The sequence below is a fragment of the Chiloscyllium plagiosum genome, unplaced genomic scaffold (assembly GCF_037043375.1).
Source record: "Chiloscyllium plagiosum isolate Xiang-an unplaced genomic scaffold, Cpla_swu_hap1 HiC_scaffold_13, whole genome shotgun sequence".
NCBI classification, from domain to species: Eukaryota; Metazoa; Chordata; class Chondrichthyes; order Orectolobiformes; family Hemiscylliidae; genus Chiloscyllium; species Chiloscyllium plagiosum.
The window spans coordinates 5,231,429-5,251,446 of record NW_028270151.1 but is presented as its reverse complement, the minus strand read 5'-3'; the positions used below and the strand labels follow the sequence as shown (position 1 = coordinate 5,251,446).

General features: G+C 39.9%; 1 protein-coding gene across 9 annotated transcripts in view; it reads right to left on the bottom strand.

The window, feature by feature from the left end:
- trip12 (thyroid hormone receptor interactor 12) overlaps nt 1-20,018 on the bottom strand; it is a 216,345-nt gene that overhangs the window by 4,931 nt on the left and 191,396 nt on the right. For 8 of the 9 annotated variants that reach the window (XM_043702803.2, XM_043702804.2, XM_043702806.2 and 5 more), the window contains 4 exons: nt 18,298-18,462; nt 16,955-17,119; nt 4,316-4,429; nt 2,318-2,412 (listed from right to left, as the gene is read on the bottom strand). In XM_043702803.2, coding sequence (XP_043558738.2) covers nt 2,318-2,412; nt 4,316-4,429; nt 16,955-17,119; nt 18,298-18,462 — 539 coding nt within the window. The remainder of the gene's footprint in view (nt 1-2,317; nt 2,413-4,315; nt 4,430-16,954; nt 17,120-18,297; nt 18,463-20,018) is intronic. The other variant, XM_043702809.2, reaches the window with a different exon arrangement.

Below are 20,018 nucleotides of genomic sequence, written 5' to 3'. Positions count from 1 at the left end.
CCACATTTCACAATCCACATACCAGAAGAGTTACACCAATTTGATTATTCTGTCTATCTTGGGGAGAAATCAACTGTTATACTGCAAGACCATAAAAGATTTGGAAAACAATCAATGTACCCTGTTTATTGTAGAGGTTTTATCCTGGTTTTTACGCAGTTTGTTGCCTGTGATGGCATAAAGTTTTGTGACTGCTTTATACAATTATACCTTAAGTAGCATACAAAAATGGATACTAAAGGTCAACTAGCTTAATATTGGATAGGAGAGTTAATGGAATCCTTACTTAAAGCGGTAAAAGAAACAGAAATGGAAAATATAAGTCAGCAGAAATGACAAGTGTTTTGAAGTAATGTCAGAAAGTGTTGTAAAAGGATAATACAGTGGACATTAGATATTTGGATTTTCAATTCTAAATAAACTGTGTAGTAGATCAGAAACTGAACCAAAAACAGGCAACATGGAGTCGAATATGTATCAAGGTGTTGACAAAACTCAAACAAAATTTGGCAAAATGGTATTCTACAAGGATTGGTGCTGAGCCCACAGTTATTCATTATTTACATAAATGATTAAAATTCAGATTTTAAAAGTCCAATTTCAAACTTTTGTTTTGACACTGGATTAGTTATTCATTTTAAATTGGAGACAAATCAATTTTTGTTCAGGAAAAGGTATTAACTAATATGGGCCAAAGCAAACGTATGGAATTAGGGCAGAGATCAGACATGATTTAATTGAATGGTGCAACAGACTTGAGGGGCTAAATGGCAAACTCTTGGTTCCTACAGTGCACATGGTTAATAAAAACAGGCTGCAACATAGGCAAGACAACATCAATAAAACTGTATGGTTGCCAGGCGATGATAGATGAACTTCAACATATATTGACAGATACAATCTATTTTGGGCAGGAGCAATAAGCAGTTCCATGTGCATTGGAAAATAGCTGTGTGAATCTGAGAGATTTGGTGATTACAAAATATAACTCACTAAAAGCTGTGATGTGGTTTAATGTGTTGTCACAAAAACGTATTGGGTTCATTTCTAATGTAATAGAAAAGGAATGATCAGTTTGTAAAAGAACTTTAATTAGGGAACATTTAGAAGTACAATTTTAATTGCGATACTGTAAGAATAGAAGTGCACTGTAAGCAGCAAAAAAATGTTAGAATGTACAAGATTGGAAAGCTTATACCCTGTCAGGAAATATCATAGTTTGCTTTCTCAAAGACAGAAGATCTGACAGAACTTGGGAGAATACGAAGGGGTTTCTCAGTAAGCATTTGCACTTGCAGGTACCAATAAAAATTAGGTACAAATAAATCCAGTAAGGATTCCTGAGAAACTCCTTACCCAGAGAGTGGAATTCACTATGAAGGGGAGTAGTTGAAACTAACAGCATTGACAAATTCAAAGCAAAGCTAAAACAAAAAACAGAAGTAGTTGCTGGAAAAGCTCAGCAGGTGTGGCAGCACTTGTGGAGAGAAATCACAATTAACATTTTGGGTTGAGTGACCCTTCTTCTTTGGGTTACTGGACCCAAAACGAAAGCTGATTTCTCTCCGCAGATGTTGTAGACCTGCCCTGATTTTCTAGCAATTTCTGATTTTGTTTGACTTCCAGCATCCGCAGTTCTTTCATTTAATTTTACTTTGGGCGAAAGAAAATGAGAAAGGAGAAGACATATACTCTCTCTCACCCTTTTCCATCGGGCAGACAATACAAAAAGTTTGAAAGCATTACCACCATATTCAATACCAGCTTCTTCCCAAATGGACCTCATATTAGAGTTGATATTTCTCTGCATCGTTTCTGTAGCTATAACATTACTGTCCGCATTTTATTCAATTAGTCAGATGTAGTTATGCAAGGTATGATTTATCTGAAGCTCGGTATGTATGTGACGATAATAAATCGAATGTTATTGGGGTTACATAAAGAAGCAAGAGATCAGGCTCATGGGGGAACATAAAACAGCGATGCAAACCAGTTGGCCTGAACAGTTTGCTCTTTGGCTGTAAAACACTTGCTCACTTCAGACAATCTCAGTCCAAATAAAACTGCTTCATGTGTAATATTTTCCATTAAGCCTAGAGACTTAGGTTTGGGTGGTGATCCCACATCATCTACCAAACCTTTGTTTAAAAAAAAAAAAATTCCCTGAAATGGATGCTGTTGTTTCTCTGGGTTTTGATCTTCTAAATGTATGGCAGATACTGGAGGCAGGTTCTTCAGAAATTAAGTTATATTTGGGTAGCAGTTTGAATGCAGTAAGATACATTGAGATAGGCAATTTCAGATGAAACATTCATACCTGTCATGATTATATCCGTGATCTGGCCTGCAACATTCCATTAATGTTTTCACGTCCCATGCCTCTGACTTGGAGCCGCAGAGTAGCTGATCCAACTGTATGTTAGATAAAAATATTACAGAGCAAATAAATAAATTTAGAGGGAGGTGTGTTACTAAATCAATGATTTCTGCTTAGGATATCACTGCAGACTAAAAGATTTACTACAAGTGGTCAAAATTATGCATTCTTAGTAAAAGTATGTGGAAATACCATTTCTTATCAGTAACAGCACTACTGCTGTTACAACAGTGAAAAGGTTCTCTCAAATTTCTTATATATGGGGTTTGACAAGGAATGTTTTGTTACAGAGAGGGGAGAGGCACAAGACAAGGTTTTTAAATGGAAAATTATATAAATATCTGAAACAGATAGTCAGAGGTACTTAGGAAATGTAAGCAGAATGATGTATTAGTTTTGGGTTACTTTAACATTAAACCAACAGGAATTCAATAGACTGCTGTGCTGTAAACCTCCATCATTTTGTGGCATTGAATCAAACAAGTTTTTAAGATTTCAAGTTAGTTAACTCATGCAAAGCCGGTTCTAATTGTCTAAGTCATAATGGTGTTACAGCAGTAAAAGCAAACTTTACTCAATACATACTACTGTCTTAATTACTCATGGTTACCTTGGTTTATTTGTCAGCAAGTGTTATATTTCAGTGTTATACTTGAGATTTTCTACCACATTATTTTGCAATTACATTTATTCTCATAGGTAAATTCCTATAAATTTGACTTATGGCTTATAAGTCCATTAATTTCAAGTTTTTTCAATAAGGGTCTATTATTTCATCCAAAAATCCATTCATAGAATGATCCAGATATGAACCAGAGTGTAAATCTCAGTACCAACAGTTCTGCTAGAATGCAGTAGTTCCATTCTCATGCAATCCCATGTTATTAAGAAAACTGAGTAATGGCAGCACCGTTTAAACTAAAGGGGCCAGAATCACATTATAACAAACACACACTTTAAAAGTTTGCACTTTAGAAGCAGTGCCCCCAATTAGTCAATTGCCTTATAGTGAATTGTGTTAACAAAACGTGTTATGGCAGGACGACGTACTTAATTATGGCAGGAACTAACTTATTTACATGGACATCGTTCTTTTGTTTCCCTCAGTCAGAATTTACAAAGGAAAGAAGTAGCATATTATTACTGAATAATTAAGGTTAGGGCCTAAAATTTGGATGAGAAGATGCAGCTAGGTTTCTGCAAGTTGGCTCAACAGTGCCAACAAAAGGCCAGCCAAGTAGTGCTGGATTTCCAATCTAAATTTTATTTAGAAACATTTGACTCAAACACAGAAACCATGACTTTTTTCTCATACTTCAATATTGATCAACTGATGCACAGTATAAAACTGCAGCATTTCTGAACCAGCACTTTTCAGGCAGGCTCACCACCTTAAAGGAGAAAGTTTTGCAACATGTAATTTGAAGTGCAGCAAACAAAAGTCTTGCATTATTGGTGTTCTTTTATATGTAATAGGGTACAGGGACTGAGGAACAAACATCTGACTTCCATACTTAATTGCATCAGGAGACAACGTCATGGTACCTTAAATAGTACTAATCTCCATTTTCTAAAATAAGAGCAGAGGTGCCATGTAAGAAAATCAATCTTGAAAAATGGATTTGCTGTACAAAGTTATAAACACCAACTGGAATACTTTATATTTGAAGACCAACGAAGTCGACTTAATTTTGAGTAATCAAGACAGAAATATTATTGAAGAACAATAAAGTTTGCTTTATGCAATCTTAAGTACAACCAATAATCACTGCTGATACTTCAGAATGTCACTGCATCAAAATAACATTATTATTTAAGTGGAAACCAACTTCAATGGGAACGGCTATGTATGTATGACAGCAAATTGCATCAATTTTTAGAGTTGTTCCCAGTGAGGTGGCCTTTGACTAGGAAAGTATATTGCCACGAGAAACTAACCTCCTCAGGGTAAAAATACTGCAAGTGATGGAGTGGAAAAACTGACTCGAAGCCATCTCGAAAAGATTCAAACTGTTTCGAAACTCCTTCATTCAAGGTCCAGTATACTACCAGCTGCAGAAGGAAACATATCTCCAATTACACTGAATAAGCACTTGCAATAATGAACACGTCAAATGTTTCAGCGATAATATAATTGGAAAAAAGTTGACACCAATACGGAAGTAGAGTATTGAGTGGGATGGGCCAATAGAATTGGAGAAACTTAATTGCTAGGAGTCATCCTAAGTCACAAAGGACAGGGTGAAGGGCACAAAGTTTGTGGTGGTACAAGATACGGGGGAAAAAGAAGTTTGGTTAAGTTGAAGTTTACTGAGGTTAGAGGATGAGGGGCTATTCAGTCATGCAGTGATGAGTATGCAGGTTGCAAAGGCAAAGTCTAAAGTTTCAACAACAAATGGACTAGTGTCAGAGATGGTGAGTTAGAAGTACACAATTCTTACAATGTTAAGTCCAACAGAATGCAAAGTGAGTGAACCCATGTTTTAGCATGTGACAATGGGAAGAGAAATGGATGAAATCCACCTGAGGGTTCCATGCTTCAGCGGTGAAGATCTGAAGAGGACTGCCTCATTATTCATAACATTTAACTGGAAGAAAGTGCAACAAATCCACGACTGGACATGAAGCAAATAGTCCAACATACTGCCAATGGAGGGGTGAGAAACAACAGAGCTAAAATCGAGCTGGGAATGTTCAGAATGCATGTAGAGACCTAATCCACGTCTGCTGTGGAGTAGCAGAGATGAAGAGAGACATCATTGATGTTGGAACTTTGACAACTGGAAATAAAGTACTGGCCATTTAAGAAAAGGAACTGAAACTGGCACTTTAGTAGTAATGAAAGCATTCAAAATACTTTTCATCTTGAAGAGAGCAGCAAGTTAGAGAACATAATTCTTCCATTCTTAAAGTAACAGATGATAAAAATGAATTAAAATTATATTCAAAAAGGGAGCAACCCGTGTTAAAAGTTAATTTTAATCAGAAGTGACCCCTAAGGATTAGAAAACAATTCATTTTTTCTTCAAAACAAAAGATGGCGCACGTGCTGAATTTGAACACTAGAGACTAAATTACCAATGACACAAGTCTTTGAAATAATTAATACTTCAGGATGTCAATACATCAAAACAACATTTAGCATTTGAGGAAACCAACTTCAATGGGAATGAGTATTTACAAAATTGCACCCATTTTTAAAATTGGTGAGATGGCCTTGGACTAGCTAAGTACATGTCTAGTTTGGGCGGCACATTGGGCGGCACGGTGGCTAGCACTGCTGCCTCACAGCGCCAGAGACCCGGGTTCAATTCCCACCTCAGGCGACTGTGTGGAGTTTGCATGTTCTCCCCATGTCTGCGTGGTTTTCCTACGGGTGCTCCGGTTTCCTCCCACAGTCCAAAGATGTTGCGGTCAGGTGAATTGGCCATGCTAAATTGTCCGTAGTGTTAGGTAAGAGATAAATGTAGGGGTATGGGTGGGTTGCGCTTCGGCGGGGCGGTGTGGACTTGTTGGGCCGAAGGGCCTGTTTCCACACTGTAAGTAATCTAATCTAATCTAATCTAATCTAATCTAGTTTGCTGCATACTGATAGCGAATGGTAAACAGGTAGATAGTCTCACAAACGTAAAATTGTCTCACTGGTTGTCAATCTAAGCAGGTCCTATTTAGGAGACTTAGGTAGGGTCATCAGCAATACTGCAGACAAACTGATCTTTCACCATTGCTGTCTCATGCAAACCTATAAGGATTTCCTTTTAAAATCAACCGATGTAATTCGTGTAACTCATTCTGGGGAAACTGCTGGGCAAACTGAAAACATTTGCTTGGTACAACTGCAATCAACTTTGTTTGATCGCAGAATTGTAGCTATTCCAAATGAATAACAGTTATTAAAATACAATGCACAAGATTTCCTGAATAGGATACAACATGAAACATCAGTTATATAATGATCTGAATAATAGCTGAATAATTTTAGGTGCTTTATATTTCACATAGTTCCTAATTAGAAACTGTTGCAAAGATTTGGGAAACAGAAAATGAGAGAATCCACTGGATTTTTATATTTGGAGGCATAGAAGCAAAGTTACCAATGACATTGAAAGTACTAGAAAAGGAGATTCTAACAGATTTTGAACAATTTGAAACTTAATTAAAAAGCAGACCTTATAAGGTTATAATCGTGGGATTATTAACCAAGCCACACGTAAATAAAGTCAAGGAGGTAAATGCGAATTTGATATGGCACAAAATTGGCATAAGAATGAGTTTCAACTTACGGGACATTGGCATTAGGACTGAAGTGGAAGGGAGCTGCCCCCATGGGACAGGCTTCGCCTGTACCACGCTAAGACAAAAATCACTGAGTAGCAGAAGCTTTAAACTAATTGCAAGGGGGCGGAGGTTTCATTAAAGGGAAACCTCAGACTTAAAAGGCAAAGAATATGGCATGGTCACACGAAGAGAAAGAGAGAGAGAGACACACATGAAGGCTCAGCAAGTACAAGCATTGAAAACTACAAACAGGGACAAGGGGTTGAAAATACATGATTACACAATAAATCAGTGGCTCTTAAATGCTCATACTTTGTTTCAAAGATTACATGAATTAACAGCAAAATTAGAAGTTAATTTGCATGAGCTTATAGCCATTATGGAGACATGATTGCAAGGAAATCAAAGCTGGAAACTAAATATTCCAAAGTATGTGACTTTTTGAAAGGATAGGCAGAAAGAAAAGGGATGTGGGGTAGCTTAGGATGATATATTGTGGATCCAGCCAGAGATCAGACTATTTTGGATCTGGTGATATGTGAAGAGACAGGTTTAATTAATCTCAGAGTAAAAGACACCCTAGGAAACAGTGGCCATTCCTATTTAAAAGGGAGGCAGAATACCAGAAACTATAGGCTGGTTAGCCTGACCTTGGTTGTTGGTCAATGTTTTAGAGTCCATCATTAACGATGAGATTGCAGACTATTTGGGAGTGCATAGTAAAACAGGGCAAGGGGAGGTCATGCCTGACAAATCTCTTACAATTCTTTGAGGAGGAAATCAGCACAATAGACAAAGGAGAGCCAGTGGACATAATCTATTTGGATTTCTGGAAGGTCTTTGACAAGGTGCTACACAGGAGGCTGCTAAATAATGCCCATGATGTTAGGGCAAGGCACTGACATGGATAGAGGACTGGAAATGTGTTGCTGGAAAAGCGCAGGTCAGGCAGCATCCAGGGAACAGGAGAATCGACGTTTCGGGCATAAGCCCTTCTTCAGGAATGGCCGAAACGTCGATTCTCCTGTTCCCTGGATGCTGCCTGACCTGCTGCGCTTTTCCAGCAACACATTTCCAGCTCTGATCTCCAGCATCTGCAGACCTCACTTTCTCCTCATGGATAGAGGATTGACAGACTGGCAGAAGGCAGAGAGTAGAAATAAGAGCCTTTTTCAGGATGGCAGCCTGTGATAAGATGGTCACGAGGGGTTTAGTGTTGGAACCACAATACTTCATGTTACATATTATTGACCTGGTTGAAGGAACTGAGATTATTATTACTAAGTCTGCAGATGCCGCAAAGATATGTGGAGGGAAAGGTGGCGTTGAGAAAGCACGGAGGTTGCAGAATGATTGAGACAGGCTTGGAGAGTGAGCAAAGTAGTAGCAGATGGAATACAATGTGGGAAAGTGTGATGTTATGCATTTTGGTAGGAAGAGGAGGTGTAGACTATTTTCTAAATGGGGAAAGGTGTCAGAGATCTGAAGCACAAAGGGACTTGGGAGTCCTAAAGTTAACATGCAGGTTCAGTTTGCAGGCTTATGCAATGACAGCATTCATTTTAAGAGGATACAAGAGTAGAGATGTATTGCTGAGGCTGCATAAGGCACTGATCAGACTGCATTTAGAATACTGAGCATGGTTTTGACCCCCATATCTAAGGATGAATGCGCTGGTGCTGGAGGGTGGGTCCAGAGGAGCTTTACAACACAGTTTTGGAGGACCTGAAATATTAACTCTGATTTGTCTAGCAACTTCTGTTTTTGTTTACAAGAATGATGGGGTTTTGAAGGATGAGGGGGTTCTAATTGAAACTTACAGAATACTGAGAGGCCGAGATAGACTGGATGTGGAGAAGGTATTTTAACTTGTAGAAGAGACTAGAACCTGAGGGGACATTCTTAAAGTGAAGAAATGACTGTTTAGTATGACAGGAGGAGGAATTTCGTTAGTCAGAGGGCAGTTAATCTGTGGAACCCGTTGTGGAAGCCAAGTCATTGAATGCATTTAAGACACAGATAGCTTCTTGATTGATAAAGGGATCAAGGATTAAAGGGTTAAAGGCAGGATGATCAGCCTGATCGAATGGTGGAGCAAACTCAAAGGACCAAATAGTCTAAGTCAGCTCCTATACCTTACAGTCTTATGGACCATAAGATGATAAACCTTAGCACTTGGATCAGAAACAGCTCTGCAAAATTTAAATAAAGCTAATTACAAAGGAATGAGGGCAGATTTGACTGCAGTAGACTGGGAGTTTTAGCAGAAAACAGGCCAGGAACAAAAGCAGTCATTTAATAAAATGACATATCCCAGTAAGGAAGAATTCAAGGGAGGGGCTAAAGCAACCATGGTTAACCAAGTTCAGGACAGTACCAAATTAAACAGAAAATAAACATACAATGGGGCAAAAAAATAGGCCTAAGGCACAGGAATGGGAAACCAGCAAAAGATACCAAAAAGTCAGGAGGAAGACAGGAAACTTTATGGATAAAATAGCAAGTCATATAAAATCTGACAGTCGTTAAATATATTCAAAATGAAGTGAGGGGTCAAAGTGAACACAGGACTCTTAGAAAATAAGCCGAGGAAATAATATTGAAGAACTAGGAGGGGGCTTAGGAGCTGAGTGAATACTTTGCAGTCTTCACGGTCGAAGATAGTAATATTTGAAGATGATGAAATAATCAAGGATGGGGAGGAATTAAATCCAATAACTATCACAAGAGAAACAGTATAGGAGAACTAATAGGGCTTAAGTGCCAACAACCTGATGAGTACATTCTTGGATATTGAAGGAAATAGCTGCAGAGGTAGAAGATTACCATTAAGAACGATTAGGAAAAGTTTGAGGATTTGAAAACTGCCATGTTACACTCTCCTTCAAAAAAAGGAAAAAGAGATAAAAATATATGTAAATATAGGCTTATAGATGTCTGTCACTGGGAAAACGTTATAAAATATGTATGAGCACAGCATTTAGAAATATACAGGTAAAAACAATGATTGCAGATGCTGGAAACCAGATTCTGGATTAGTGGTGCTGGAAGAGCACAGCAGTTCAGGCAGCATCCGAGGAGCAGTCGGATGCTGCCTGAACTGCTGTGCTCTTCCAGCACTACTAATCCAGAAATTAGAAATATATGTTATCCTCAAGCAGAGTTCAGCATGGCTTCATAAAGGGGAAATCATGCTGGACAAATTGACGAGAATTCTTAGTGAAAATAGCAAGCAGAATAAAGAGAGGGGAATCAAGATATTTAATACAGTTGTATTTCCAAAAGACATTCAATAAGGTACAACACATTAGGTTCCGGAATAAGGGTCCACAATATTTGGTGGTGTTGGGGGGGGGGGGGGGGGTAATTTTTAAAACATGATTAAACGTTTGTCTGACTAATAGAAGACAGAGTTGGGATAAGGGGGACATTTGTAGGTTAACAACCTGGAATATGACAGTGATCAGTGCGGGGGCCAGAATTATTTAATGATGTAAGTGAGGAAAGTAAATGTACTACTGTCAAGTCTGTGGATGACAAAAACAGGTGGGTGCTACAAAAGGAATATAGTCAGGCTGAGGTGGTGGGCAAAAATTTGACAGATGCAAAATGTGAAGATACAGCTTAGAAGGAAGAACAGAGCAGCATGATATTATTGAAAATGAAATCTGCAGCAGAGAGTTTGGGGAGTTCCTCCATGCCAGAAAAAAGAAATCACAAAAAGCTAGCATCCCATGTTCAGCAAACTGACTTCAGTCAAGGCTATTATTTCAGAAGTATATAAAAATTAGAGAATTCTTGCTAAACTATCGACAAAAGAGGCACTGGTTAGACCCAACCTATAATATTGCAAACAGCTATGGTCCCCTTGGCAGTTCAGACAAGGCTCATCAGGTTGATCCTGAGTCTGGAGAGATTTTGTGATAAGAGATTGAGTAGGTTGGGTCTGTAGTCATTGGAATTTGGGAGAGAGACCTTATTGAAACATGAGATTTGTAGGAGGCTTGACATGATAGTTGTGAAGAGGTTATTTTGTCTTGTGGGACAGTCTGGGACCAGAGGGCATCATCTCACAGAGTCAGGGCTTGCCCAGTTAGGACAGAGATGAGCATTTCTTCTCCCAACTGGCAGCCAATTTGTGGCATTCTTTCCTGCAGAGGGCTCAATCCTTCAGTATACAGGCTTTCAAATCAGCAAGCGAATCGATGAGAAGGGGTAACCAGCACAAAAGTGGCATACAAGAATATCAAATCACTGATGAACTGAAAGGCAGAGCAGACTTGACGGGTCAAATGGCCCCCTTTTGCCTCTCCAGTGTCATACAGCAAGGAAAACAATCTTCCAGTTCAACAACTCCACGCCAAGCATAATCCCAAACTAATCTAGTCCCACATCACTCCACATACTTTTTTTTCATGCACTTACCTAAATGTCTTTCAAATGTTGCAACTGTACCCGCATCCACCACTGCCTCTTGAAGTTCATTCCATATACTAACCACTATGAAAAATTGCCCCACACTTCTTTTTAAAAATCTTTTCTCCTCTCACCTTAAAAATATTCTCCTTAGTCAGAGTCATACAGCATGGAAACAGAGCCATCAGAAAATAATCCCAAACTGAACTAGACCCACCTGCTTGCTCCTTGTCCATATCCCTTCAAAGCTTTCCTATTCCTGTATTCATCCAAATGCCTTTTAAACATTGCAATTGCATCACATCCATTTCCTCAGGAAGTTCATTCCACATGAGAACCACCCTCTCTGTAAAAAAATATGCCTCGTCTTTTTTAAAAATCTCTCCACTCACCTTAAAAATGTGCCCCCTCGTCTTGAAATCCCTTCAGGAAAAGACACCAGCCATTCACCTTATCTATACCCTTATATAAGGCCATACCTCGATGCCCTATGTGCCAGTGGAAGAGCCCCACAACACAAACAGGTAAGTGAATAGTTTTAAGCATAGCCTTGCTGTAAATCTACAATAGAGTGGGTTCTTTATTGATTATATGTTTTATTGAGATATGTCCTGAAGTCATAAGTGTTAAGTTAGCCTGGAGCAGTGTTTTGTATCGGAATAAGACAGTGCTATTTTCTGGGTCTGTAGATTGGAAGAAGCAAAAATGGCCCTTAGTAGAGTGATATGCTCTTCTTGTCTGATGTGGGAATTTAGGGAGAGTTTACATGTTACTGAGGATTATATCTGCAATAAATGTCGCTGGTTGCGAATCCTATCAAACTGAATGCCTCTAACTCCAACAGATCCAATGAGGAATTTACAAGACCAAGGGGGTGTGATGGATGGCAGTTATAGGAAGGGAGAAAACCCAGAGAGTCACATGGATGGGTTATTTCCAGGAAGGGTAAGAGGTAGGCAGGTGTTGCAGGAGTCTTCTGTCACTATCTTCATTTCAAAAAAGTATGCTGTTTTAGAAAATGTAGGGGTGACAGATTCTCGGGGGAAGGTAGCACAAACAGCCAAGTTTCTGGTATCAAGACAGGCTCCAATGTAATGAAGGTTATTTTGGGTTCCAAGTGATCGATTATGTTAGGGGACCCTCGAGTCGGAGGCATAGATAGACGTTTCTGTGGCCAGCAGCAAAAAAAAAATCAGAATGGTGTTGCCTCCTTGGTGCCAGGATCGAGGATGTCTCAGAGAGGGTGCAGAATGTTCTCAAAAGGGGAGAGGGGACCAGCAGGAGGTCACTGTACACATTGGAACCAACGACATAAGAAGGGAAAAGGATGAGATTCTAAAGGGAGAATATAGAGAGAGTTAGGCAGGAATTTGAAAAGGAGGTCTTCGAGGGTAGTAATATCTGGATTACTTCCGGTGCTATGAGCTAGTGAGGATAGGAATAGAAGGATAGAGCAGATGAATACATGGCTGAGCAGCTGGTGTATGGCAGGAGGATTCACATTTTTGGATCATTGGAATCTCTTCTGGGATAGAAGTACCTGTACAAGATGGATGGATTGCACCTGAATTAGGAGGAGACTACTAATATACTGGCAGGGAAATTTGCTAGAACTGCTCAGGAGGATTTAAACTAATAAGGTGAGGGGCGTTGGACCCATGGGGTTCAAGATCAACCAGAGACTGGTACAGCTGAGAAAGATTTGGACTGGGGTGTATAAAGTTAAAAATCACAACACCAGGTTATAGTCCAACAAGTTTATTTGGAAGCATTAGCTTTCAGACTGTTGCTATTTCATCCACAACCACCTGAAGCAGCAGCGCTCCGAAAGCTAGTGATTTTAAAAATTGAGAGAAGAAGCGAGTCAGTCAGGATAGGCAGGGACAAAGCAGAGAACAAAGATAGGACTGAAATTAAACTGCATTTATTTCAATGTAAGAGGCCTAACAGGGATGGCATATGAACTCAAGACAGGGTTAGGAACATGGGACTACGATATTATAGCAATTACAGAAACATGGCTCAGGGATGGGCAGGACTGGCAGCTTAATGTTCCAGGATACAAATGCTACAGGAAGGATAGAAAGGGAGGCAAGAGAGGAGGGGGAGTGGCATTTTTGATAAGGGATAGCATTACAGCTGTGCTGAGGGAGGATATTCCCGGAAATACATCCAGGGAAGTTATTGGAGTGGAATCAGTAAGAAGAAAGGGATGATCACCTTATTAGGATTGCATTATAGACCCCAAAGAGTCAGCAGGAAATTGAGAAACAAATTTGTAAGGAGATTTCAGTTATCTGTAAGAATAATAGGGTAGTTATGGTAGGGGATTTTAACTTTCCAAACATCGACTGGGACGGCCATAGTGTTAAGGGTTTAGATGGAGAGGAATTTGTTAAGTGCGTAAAAGAAAATTTTCTGATCCAGTATATGAATGTACCTGCTAGAGAAGACGCAAAACTTGACCTACTCTTGGGGAAATAGGGCAGGGCAGGTGACTGAGGTGTCACTGGGGGAAGCACTTTGGGGCCAGCGACCATAATTCAATTAGTTTTAAAATAGTGATGGAAAAGGATAGACCAGATCTAAAAGTTGAAATTCTAAATTGGAGGAAGGCTAATTTAGATTGTATTAGAAAAGAATGTGAAAAAGCTGATTGGGGGCAGATGCTTGCAGGTCAAGGGATGGATGGAAAATGGGAAGGCTTCAGAAATGAGATAACAAGAGTTCAGAGACTGTATATTCCTGTTAGCGTGAAAGGGAAAGGCTGGTAGGTGGAAGGAATGTTGGATGACGAAAGAAATTGAGGGCTGGTCAAGAAAAAGGAAGCAAGCATATGAGAGGTATAGACAAGATAGATCAAGTAGATCCTTAGAAGAGTATAAAGGCAGGAGGAGTATACTGAAGAGGGAAATCAGGAGGGCAAAAATGGAACATGAGATAGCTTTGGCAAATAGAATTCAGGAGAATACAAAGGGTTTTTAACAAATATATTAAGGATAAAAGGGTAACTAGGGAGAGAATAGGGCCCCTCAAAGAGCAGCAAGGCGACCTTTGTGTGGAGCCACAGAAAATGGGGGAGATACTAAACAAGTATTTTGCATCAGTATCTACTGTGGAGGAGAACATGGAAGGTACAGAATGTCAGGAAACAGACGGTGACAACTTGAAAAATGCCTATATTACAGAGGAAGTCCTGGATATCTTGAAATGCATAAAAGTGGATAAACCTCCAGGACCTGATCAGGTATACCTTAGAACTCTGCTGGAAGCTACGCGATTGCTGGGCCCCTTGCTGAGATATTTTTATCAATAGTCACAGGTGAGGTGCCGGAAAACTGGAGTTGGCTAATGTGGTACCACTACTTAAGAAAGGTAGTAAGGACAAGCCAGGGAACTATAGACCAGTGAGCCTGACGTCACTGGTGGACAAGTTGCTGGAGGGAATCCCGAGGGACAGGATGTACATGTATTTAGAAAGGCCAGGACTGATTAGGAATAGTCAACATGGCTTTATGCATGGGAAATTACGTCTCACTAACTTGAGATTTTGATAAAATGAACAAAAAGGATTGATGAGGGCAGAGCAGTAGACGTGATCTATATGGACTTCAGTAAGGCGTTCGACAAGGTTCCCCGGGGAGACTGGTTAGCAAGGTTAGATCTCATGGAATACAGGGGGAACTAGTAATTTCGATACACAACTGGCTCAAAGGTTGAAGACAGAGGGTGGTGGTGGAGGGCTGTTTTTCAGACTGGAGGCCTGTGACCAGTGAAGTGCCACAAGGATCAGTGCTGGATCTACTACTTTTCGTAATTTATATAAATGATTTGGATGTGAGTTAGAGGTGTAGTTAGTTAAGTTTGCAGATGACACCAAATTGGAGATGCAATGGACAGCGAAGAAGGCTACCCCAGATTACAACAGGATCTTGATCAGATGGGCCAATGGGCTGAAGAGTGGCAGATGGAGTTTGATTTAAATAAATGTGAGGTGCTGCATTTTGGGAAAGCAAATCTTAGCAGGACTTATACACTCCTAGGGAGCGTTGCTGGGAAAAAAAAAGAGATATTGAAGTGCAAGTTCATAGTTCCATGAAAGTAGAGTCGCAGGTAGATAGGAGAGTGAAGGCGGCGTTTAGTATGCTTTCCTTTATTGGTCAGAGTATTGAGTATAGCAGTTGTGAGGTCATGTTGCAGCTGTACAGGACATTGGTTAGGCCACTGTTGGAATATTGCCCGCAATTCTGGTCTCCTTCCTATCAGAAGGATGTTGTGCAACTTGAAACGGTTCAGAAAAGATTTACAAGAATGTTGCCAGGGTTGGAGGATTTGAGCTATAGGGAGACGCTGAACAGGCTGAGGCTGTTTTCCCTGAAGCATTGAAGGTTGAACCTTATAGAGGTTTACAAAATCATGAGGGGCATGGATAGGATAAATAGACAAGTCTTTTACCTGGGGTGGGGGAGTCCATAACTAGAAGACATAGGTTTAGGGAGATGGGAAAGATATAAAAGATACCTAATGGGCAACTTTTTCACGCAGAGAGTGGTGCATGTATGGAATGAGCTGCCAGAGGAAGTGGCGGAGGCTGGTACAATTGCAACATTTAAAAAAGCATCTGAATGGGTATAATAGGAAGGGTTTGGAGGAATATGGGCTGGGTGCTGGCGTGGAACTAGACTAGGTTAAGATATCTGGTCGACATGGACAAGTTGGATTGAAGGGTCTGTTTCTGTGCTGTAAAACTCTATGACTCTATTTGGAAGAGTATCGCAGGGTATGTATGTATGCTGAGGAGATTTACTAGGATGTTGCCTGGTATGGAAGGAATGTCTTACGAGAAAAGGCTGAGGGCCTTGAGGCTGTTCTCGTTAGAGAGAAGAAGGTGGGGAAGTGACTTAATAGAGACATACAAGATAATCAGAGGGTTAGATAGGTTGGACAGGGAGAGCCTTTTTCCAAATAGGGGAACGGCAAACACGAGGGGACACAACTTTAAAGTGAGGGGAGATAGGTATAAGACAGATGTCAGAGGTAGTTTCTTTACTCAGAGAGTAGTAAGGGTATGGAATGCTTGCCTGCAACGGTAGTAGATTCGCCAAGTTTAAGTGCATTTCAGTCGTCATTGGACAGGCATATGGACGTACATGGAATAGTGTAGGTGGGATGGGCTTCAGATTAGTATGACAGGGCGGTGCAACATCGAGGGCCGAAGGGCCTGTATTGCGCTGTAATGTTCTATCCAGCCTCTCTTTATAACTCAAACCCTCCAAACCTGACAATCTCTTCTCAACCCTGTGCGGCTTAATAATATCCTTCTGATAACAGGGTAGCCAGAACTGGACACTGTATTCCAGAACAGGCCTCACTAACCTCTTATACAACTGCAACATAACATCCCAATTCCTATACTGTGAGGAATAAGCAATGAAGCCAAGTGTGCTGAATGCCTTACCCACCCTATCTAGTTGTGATGCAAACTTCAAAAGAATTCTGTACCTGAACCACAGGTCTTTCTGTTGTACAACACTACCCAAGGCCCTAACATTCATTGTACAAGTCCTACCTTTGCTTGTTTTACCAAAATGCAATATCTTTTATTTATCCAAATTGAACTCCATCTACCACTTCAGCCCTTTGACCCAACTGATCAAGATTTTTTTATAATCTTAGATAACCTTCTCCACTGTCCACTACACCACCAATCTGTGTCATCTGCAAACATACTAATCATGCCTTCTATATCATCATCCAAATAATTTATATCAATGACAAAAGTGGACTGAGCACCGACCCCTGTGGAACACTAATGGTCACAGGTCTTGTATGGTCCAAGTTTATTCGCTGTTGACTTTATGCAGATGAAAATTATATACATACCCTGAGATACTCTTCCAAATTATGTATGGTGACAACTGTATCCTTGCCTCCTTTTTTCAGTTCAACACTGGCATATCCAGGTAATGTGAAGTCCAGTCCAAGATCTTCTACAGAGCAGCCATTCATATTGAGGCTTTCCAGAGCCTGTTGAAGACATTCTTTGCTCTATCAAGAGATCCACATTGACAACATTAAATCTAATCTAGTTATATGCTCTAAATACCTGCCCTTGGGTAATGTCAATGTTTTAGTTTTCCACAAAATGTGCACGGGATGTTCAAAGAGAAAAGAACTGGGTCAAATTGCCCTTAGAAATTGATCACAGAAGATCAGATGGCCATCTGCCAAACTCTAAGACTCAGCCAACTCTTCAAGGTAAGGTCACTGTCGCATTTCAAGTCACGAACTAAACAACAAGCTCATTAGGGAACTTAGCAAGTGTGCACTTGGCAGCATTTGGAAAATGAGAACATGCTCAGCAACCTGATATTCCCTTCAGTCAACAAGTGCAATTCAGTTGAGGGAAATTTGTTGCAAAACAAATTTGGAAAATGAAAACTGGACTGCCTCATCTCTAAGATGAGTGTTGATTGAAGTTTGTCTCATTGGACATGCCAAGTAACAGGTTAATTCTCAAAATGCCATTGCAAAACCTGGCAGATAAACCATAAATGAATGAGAAAACTTGATAAATGAACATTCCTTATCAGGAGCCCTAAACATACACGTTTTTCTATTTACAAACAGCAATATCCAACATTTTGGAGAACTCAAAGTACAGGGAAAATTAGTCCAGTAAGAGTCATACAACATGTGGGAAAACTGTTGTTCTATTTCCTCTGAATTTCTCAAACCCGAAAGTGCCCACTTCTTGGTTTGAACAAACAGAATAGCATAATGTTTTTGGGGAAAGCAAAAGAGATACTTTATTAAAAAGGGAATTGCGCTAACCCATAATATTTAATTAAGCTGTCTACATTTTTTGCAAAGGTAGTCAAACAAAACTGCCCTTTAAGTCACATATTCTTTTGTGCAGAATGCCAGAAATGCACTTGTTTCAGGTGCAAGGATAAAGAACGCCAGGAAGCAATGGTCAAATTGACATTGCTGATGGATGTAGGTTTCTCACTGAGCTGGAAGGTTCATTTTCAGACGTTTTGTCACGATACTAGGTATCGTCAGTGACCCTCTGGATGAAGCTTCATCTGGAGGTTCACTACGTTACTAGTATGGTGACAAAACGTCTGAAAATGAACCTTCCAGTTCAGCGAGCAAACCTACATCCAGAACCTCAGTCCAAGCTACACATCTTCTCAAAACTTGCTGACATTGTTCATTCTTACCTGTGATCTGTCCTGCTCTAATTTCTTCTTTTGTTTTATGATATCCTCAAGATGACAAATTGATTTTGCTACAACTGGATCAATGTTGAAGAGGTCATGGGAGCAGAGGGAAATTTCTTGCCGCAGCATCCATTTGTAAAATGATAGACTAAGAGGCAAATCCAACTGTTCAAAACAAATGGTGGTGGTGGGGGTGGTGAGTGAGAGAGGCGCATACACACACACGGGGGCGTGCGCAGACACACATCGGGGGGGGGGGGGGGGGGGCATGCGCAGACACACACAAAGGTGGGGGGGTGCGGGGGGCACACACACAGAGGCAGAGCCATAGTGATACAGAAAGCAAGCCAGGGCAGGAGGAAGGGGTAATAAAAAAAGTGAAGTTACACAATGAATAGGCATTTACAAACTCAATGTCAACATACTTCCCAATTCTGGATCCGAATTATACATTTCACTAAAATAAGTCACTGCAAGTCTGCGATGCATAATGCAGTGAGATGCACCACAGAATAAGATACAGATTCCAAATCTCAAAGTTGAATGCAGAAGTCTTATGAATGTCTAGTTTAAAATCTATTTGTAGTTCCATTATATACACCTTAATTGGCTACTTTGCAATAAACAGAATTGATTTTGAACAGAATAAAAGCACAGTAATGTAAACTTGCAGTTCAATGATGAGATGATTTTTATACGAAAAGATAGTGATTGCAACGTCATCTCTGAATATCTATGCATACGAAAAAATTCAATGCTCCATGCAGAACCCCACTTCTGTGACTATTGATCGTTAAGAATTTAAGATTTTTAGGAAAATATACAATTATTATAACTTGCTAACAGATGTGTCCTTATACAGACTTTGAGCTTTTACACAATTGAAATTCAGCTGAGGGCAAGTAGTCCATCATCTAATTATAATTATAGTTAATTTGACCCCTTCGTTCTTTTTTTAAACCTCATTTGGACAATCAATCAATCACTGGAACATGGCAAAACAACGGACTGAAGTATATGACAAGCTAATTTAGAAGTTTCAATTTGGAAACCTTTCTGCAGTAGCTCTAAGTCACTTTCCAGTTACTGATCTGTTGGAAGAGATTTTATTTTTACTGAACAGAACTTTACCTGATCAATTATTAGAAAAATCCTCTTGGCAGCTAACTATCCCACAAGTGAATTAGCAGTGGAATCTGTTCAACTAACAGCTGCCACTAGATTGCTGCCTAAATAAAAGTCTATGCATGGCTCTCATCAAAAATTTTTCTAATTTACTTTAACACTTTACAGATAAAAATGGAGGTCCTTCCTCAATATCTGCTCTCAAGTGATACAGAAATGTTCTGTTAACTACGGAGAGGCAAGTTCAACTTACTTGCACAATTTACAAAACAGGTGCTTTGAAAACGGTTGAAGAAACCTTTCAGATGTTGCCCAACTGCCTGGTGCATAACCAGTGAGGGAACTTGTATTTCCTGACAATAGTAAAGCTTCCCCCCGCCCCCCCACCTCCGAATGCTTTTCACAGACCAACTCCTGTAATATTGCTCTTAAGATCAGTACAAAGCTAGTTGGTATTGGGAAAAGTACTGTGGGTCTGCTGTAAAGTCCTCTGAAATGGTTTTGCAAGTCATTGAGTTGTAACTACGGCCACAAGCTCACCACTACCTTATGGGCAATTAGAAACAGGTAAAAATGTTAGTCCACTCAGGAAGCCC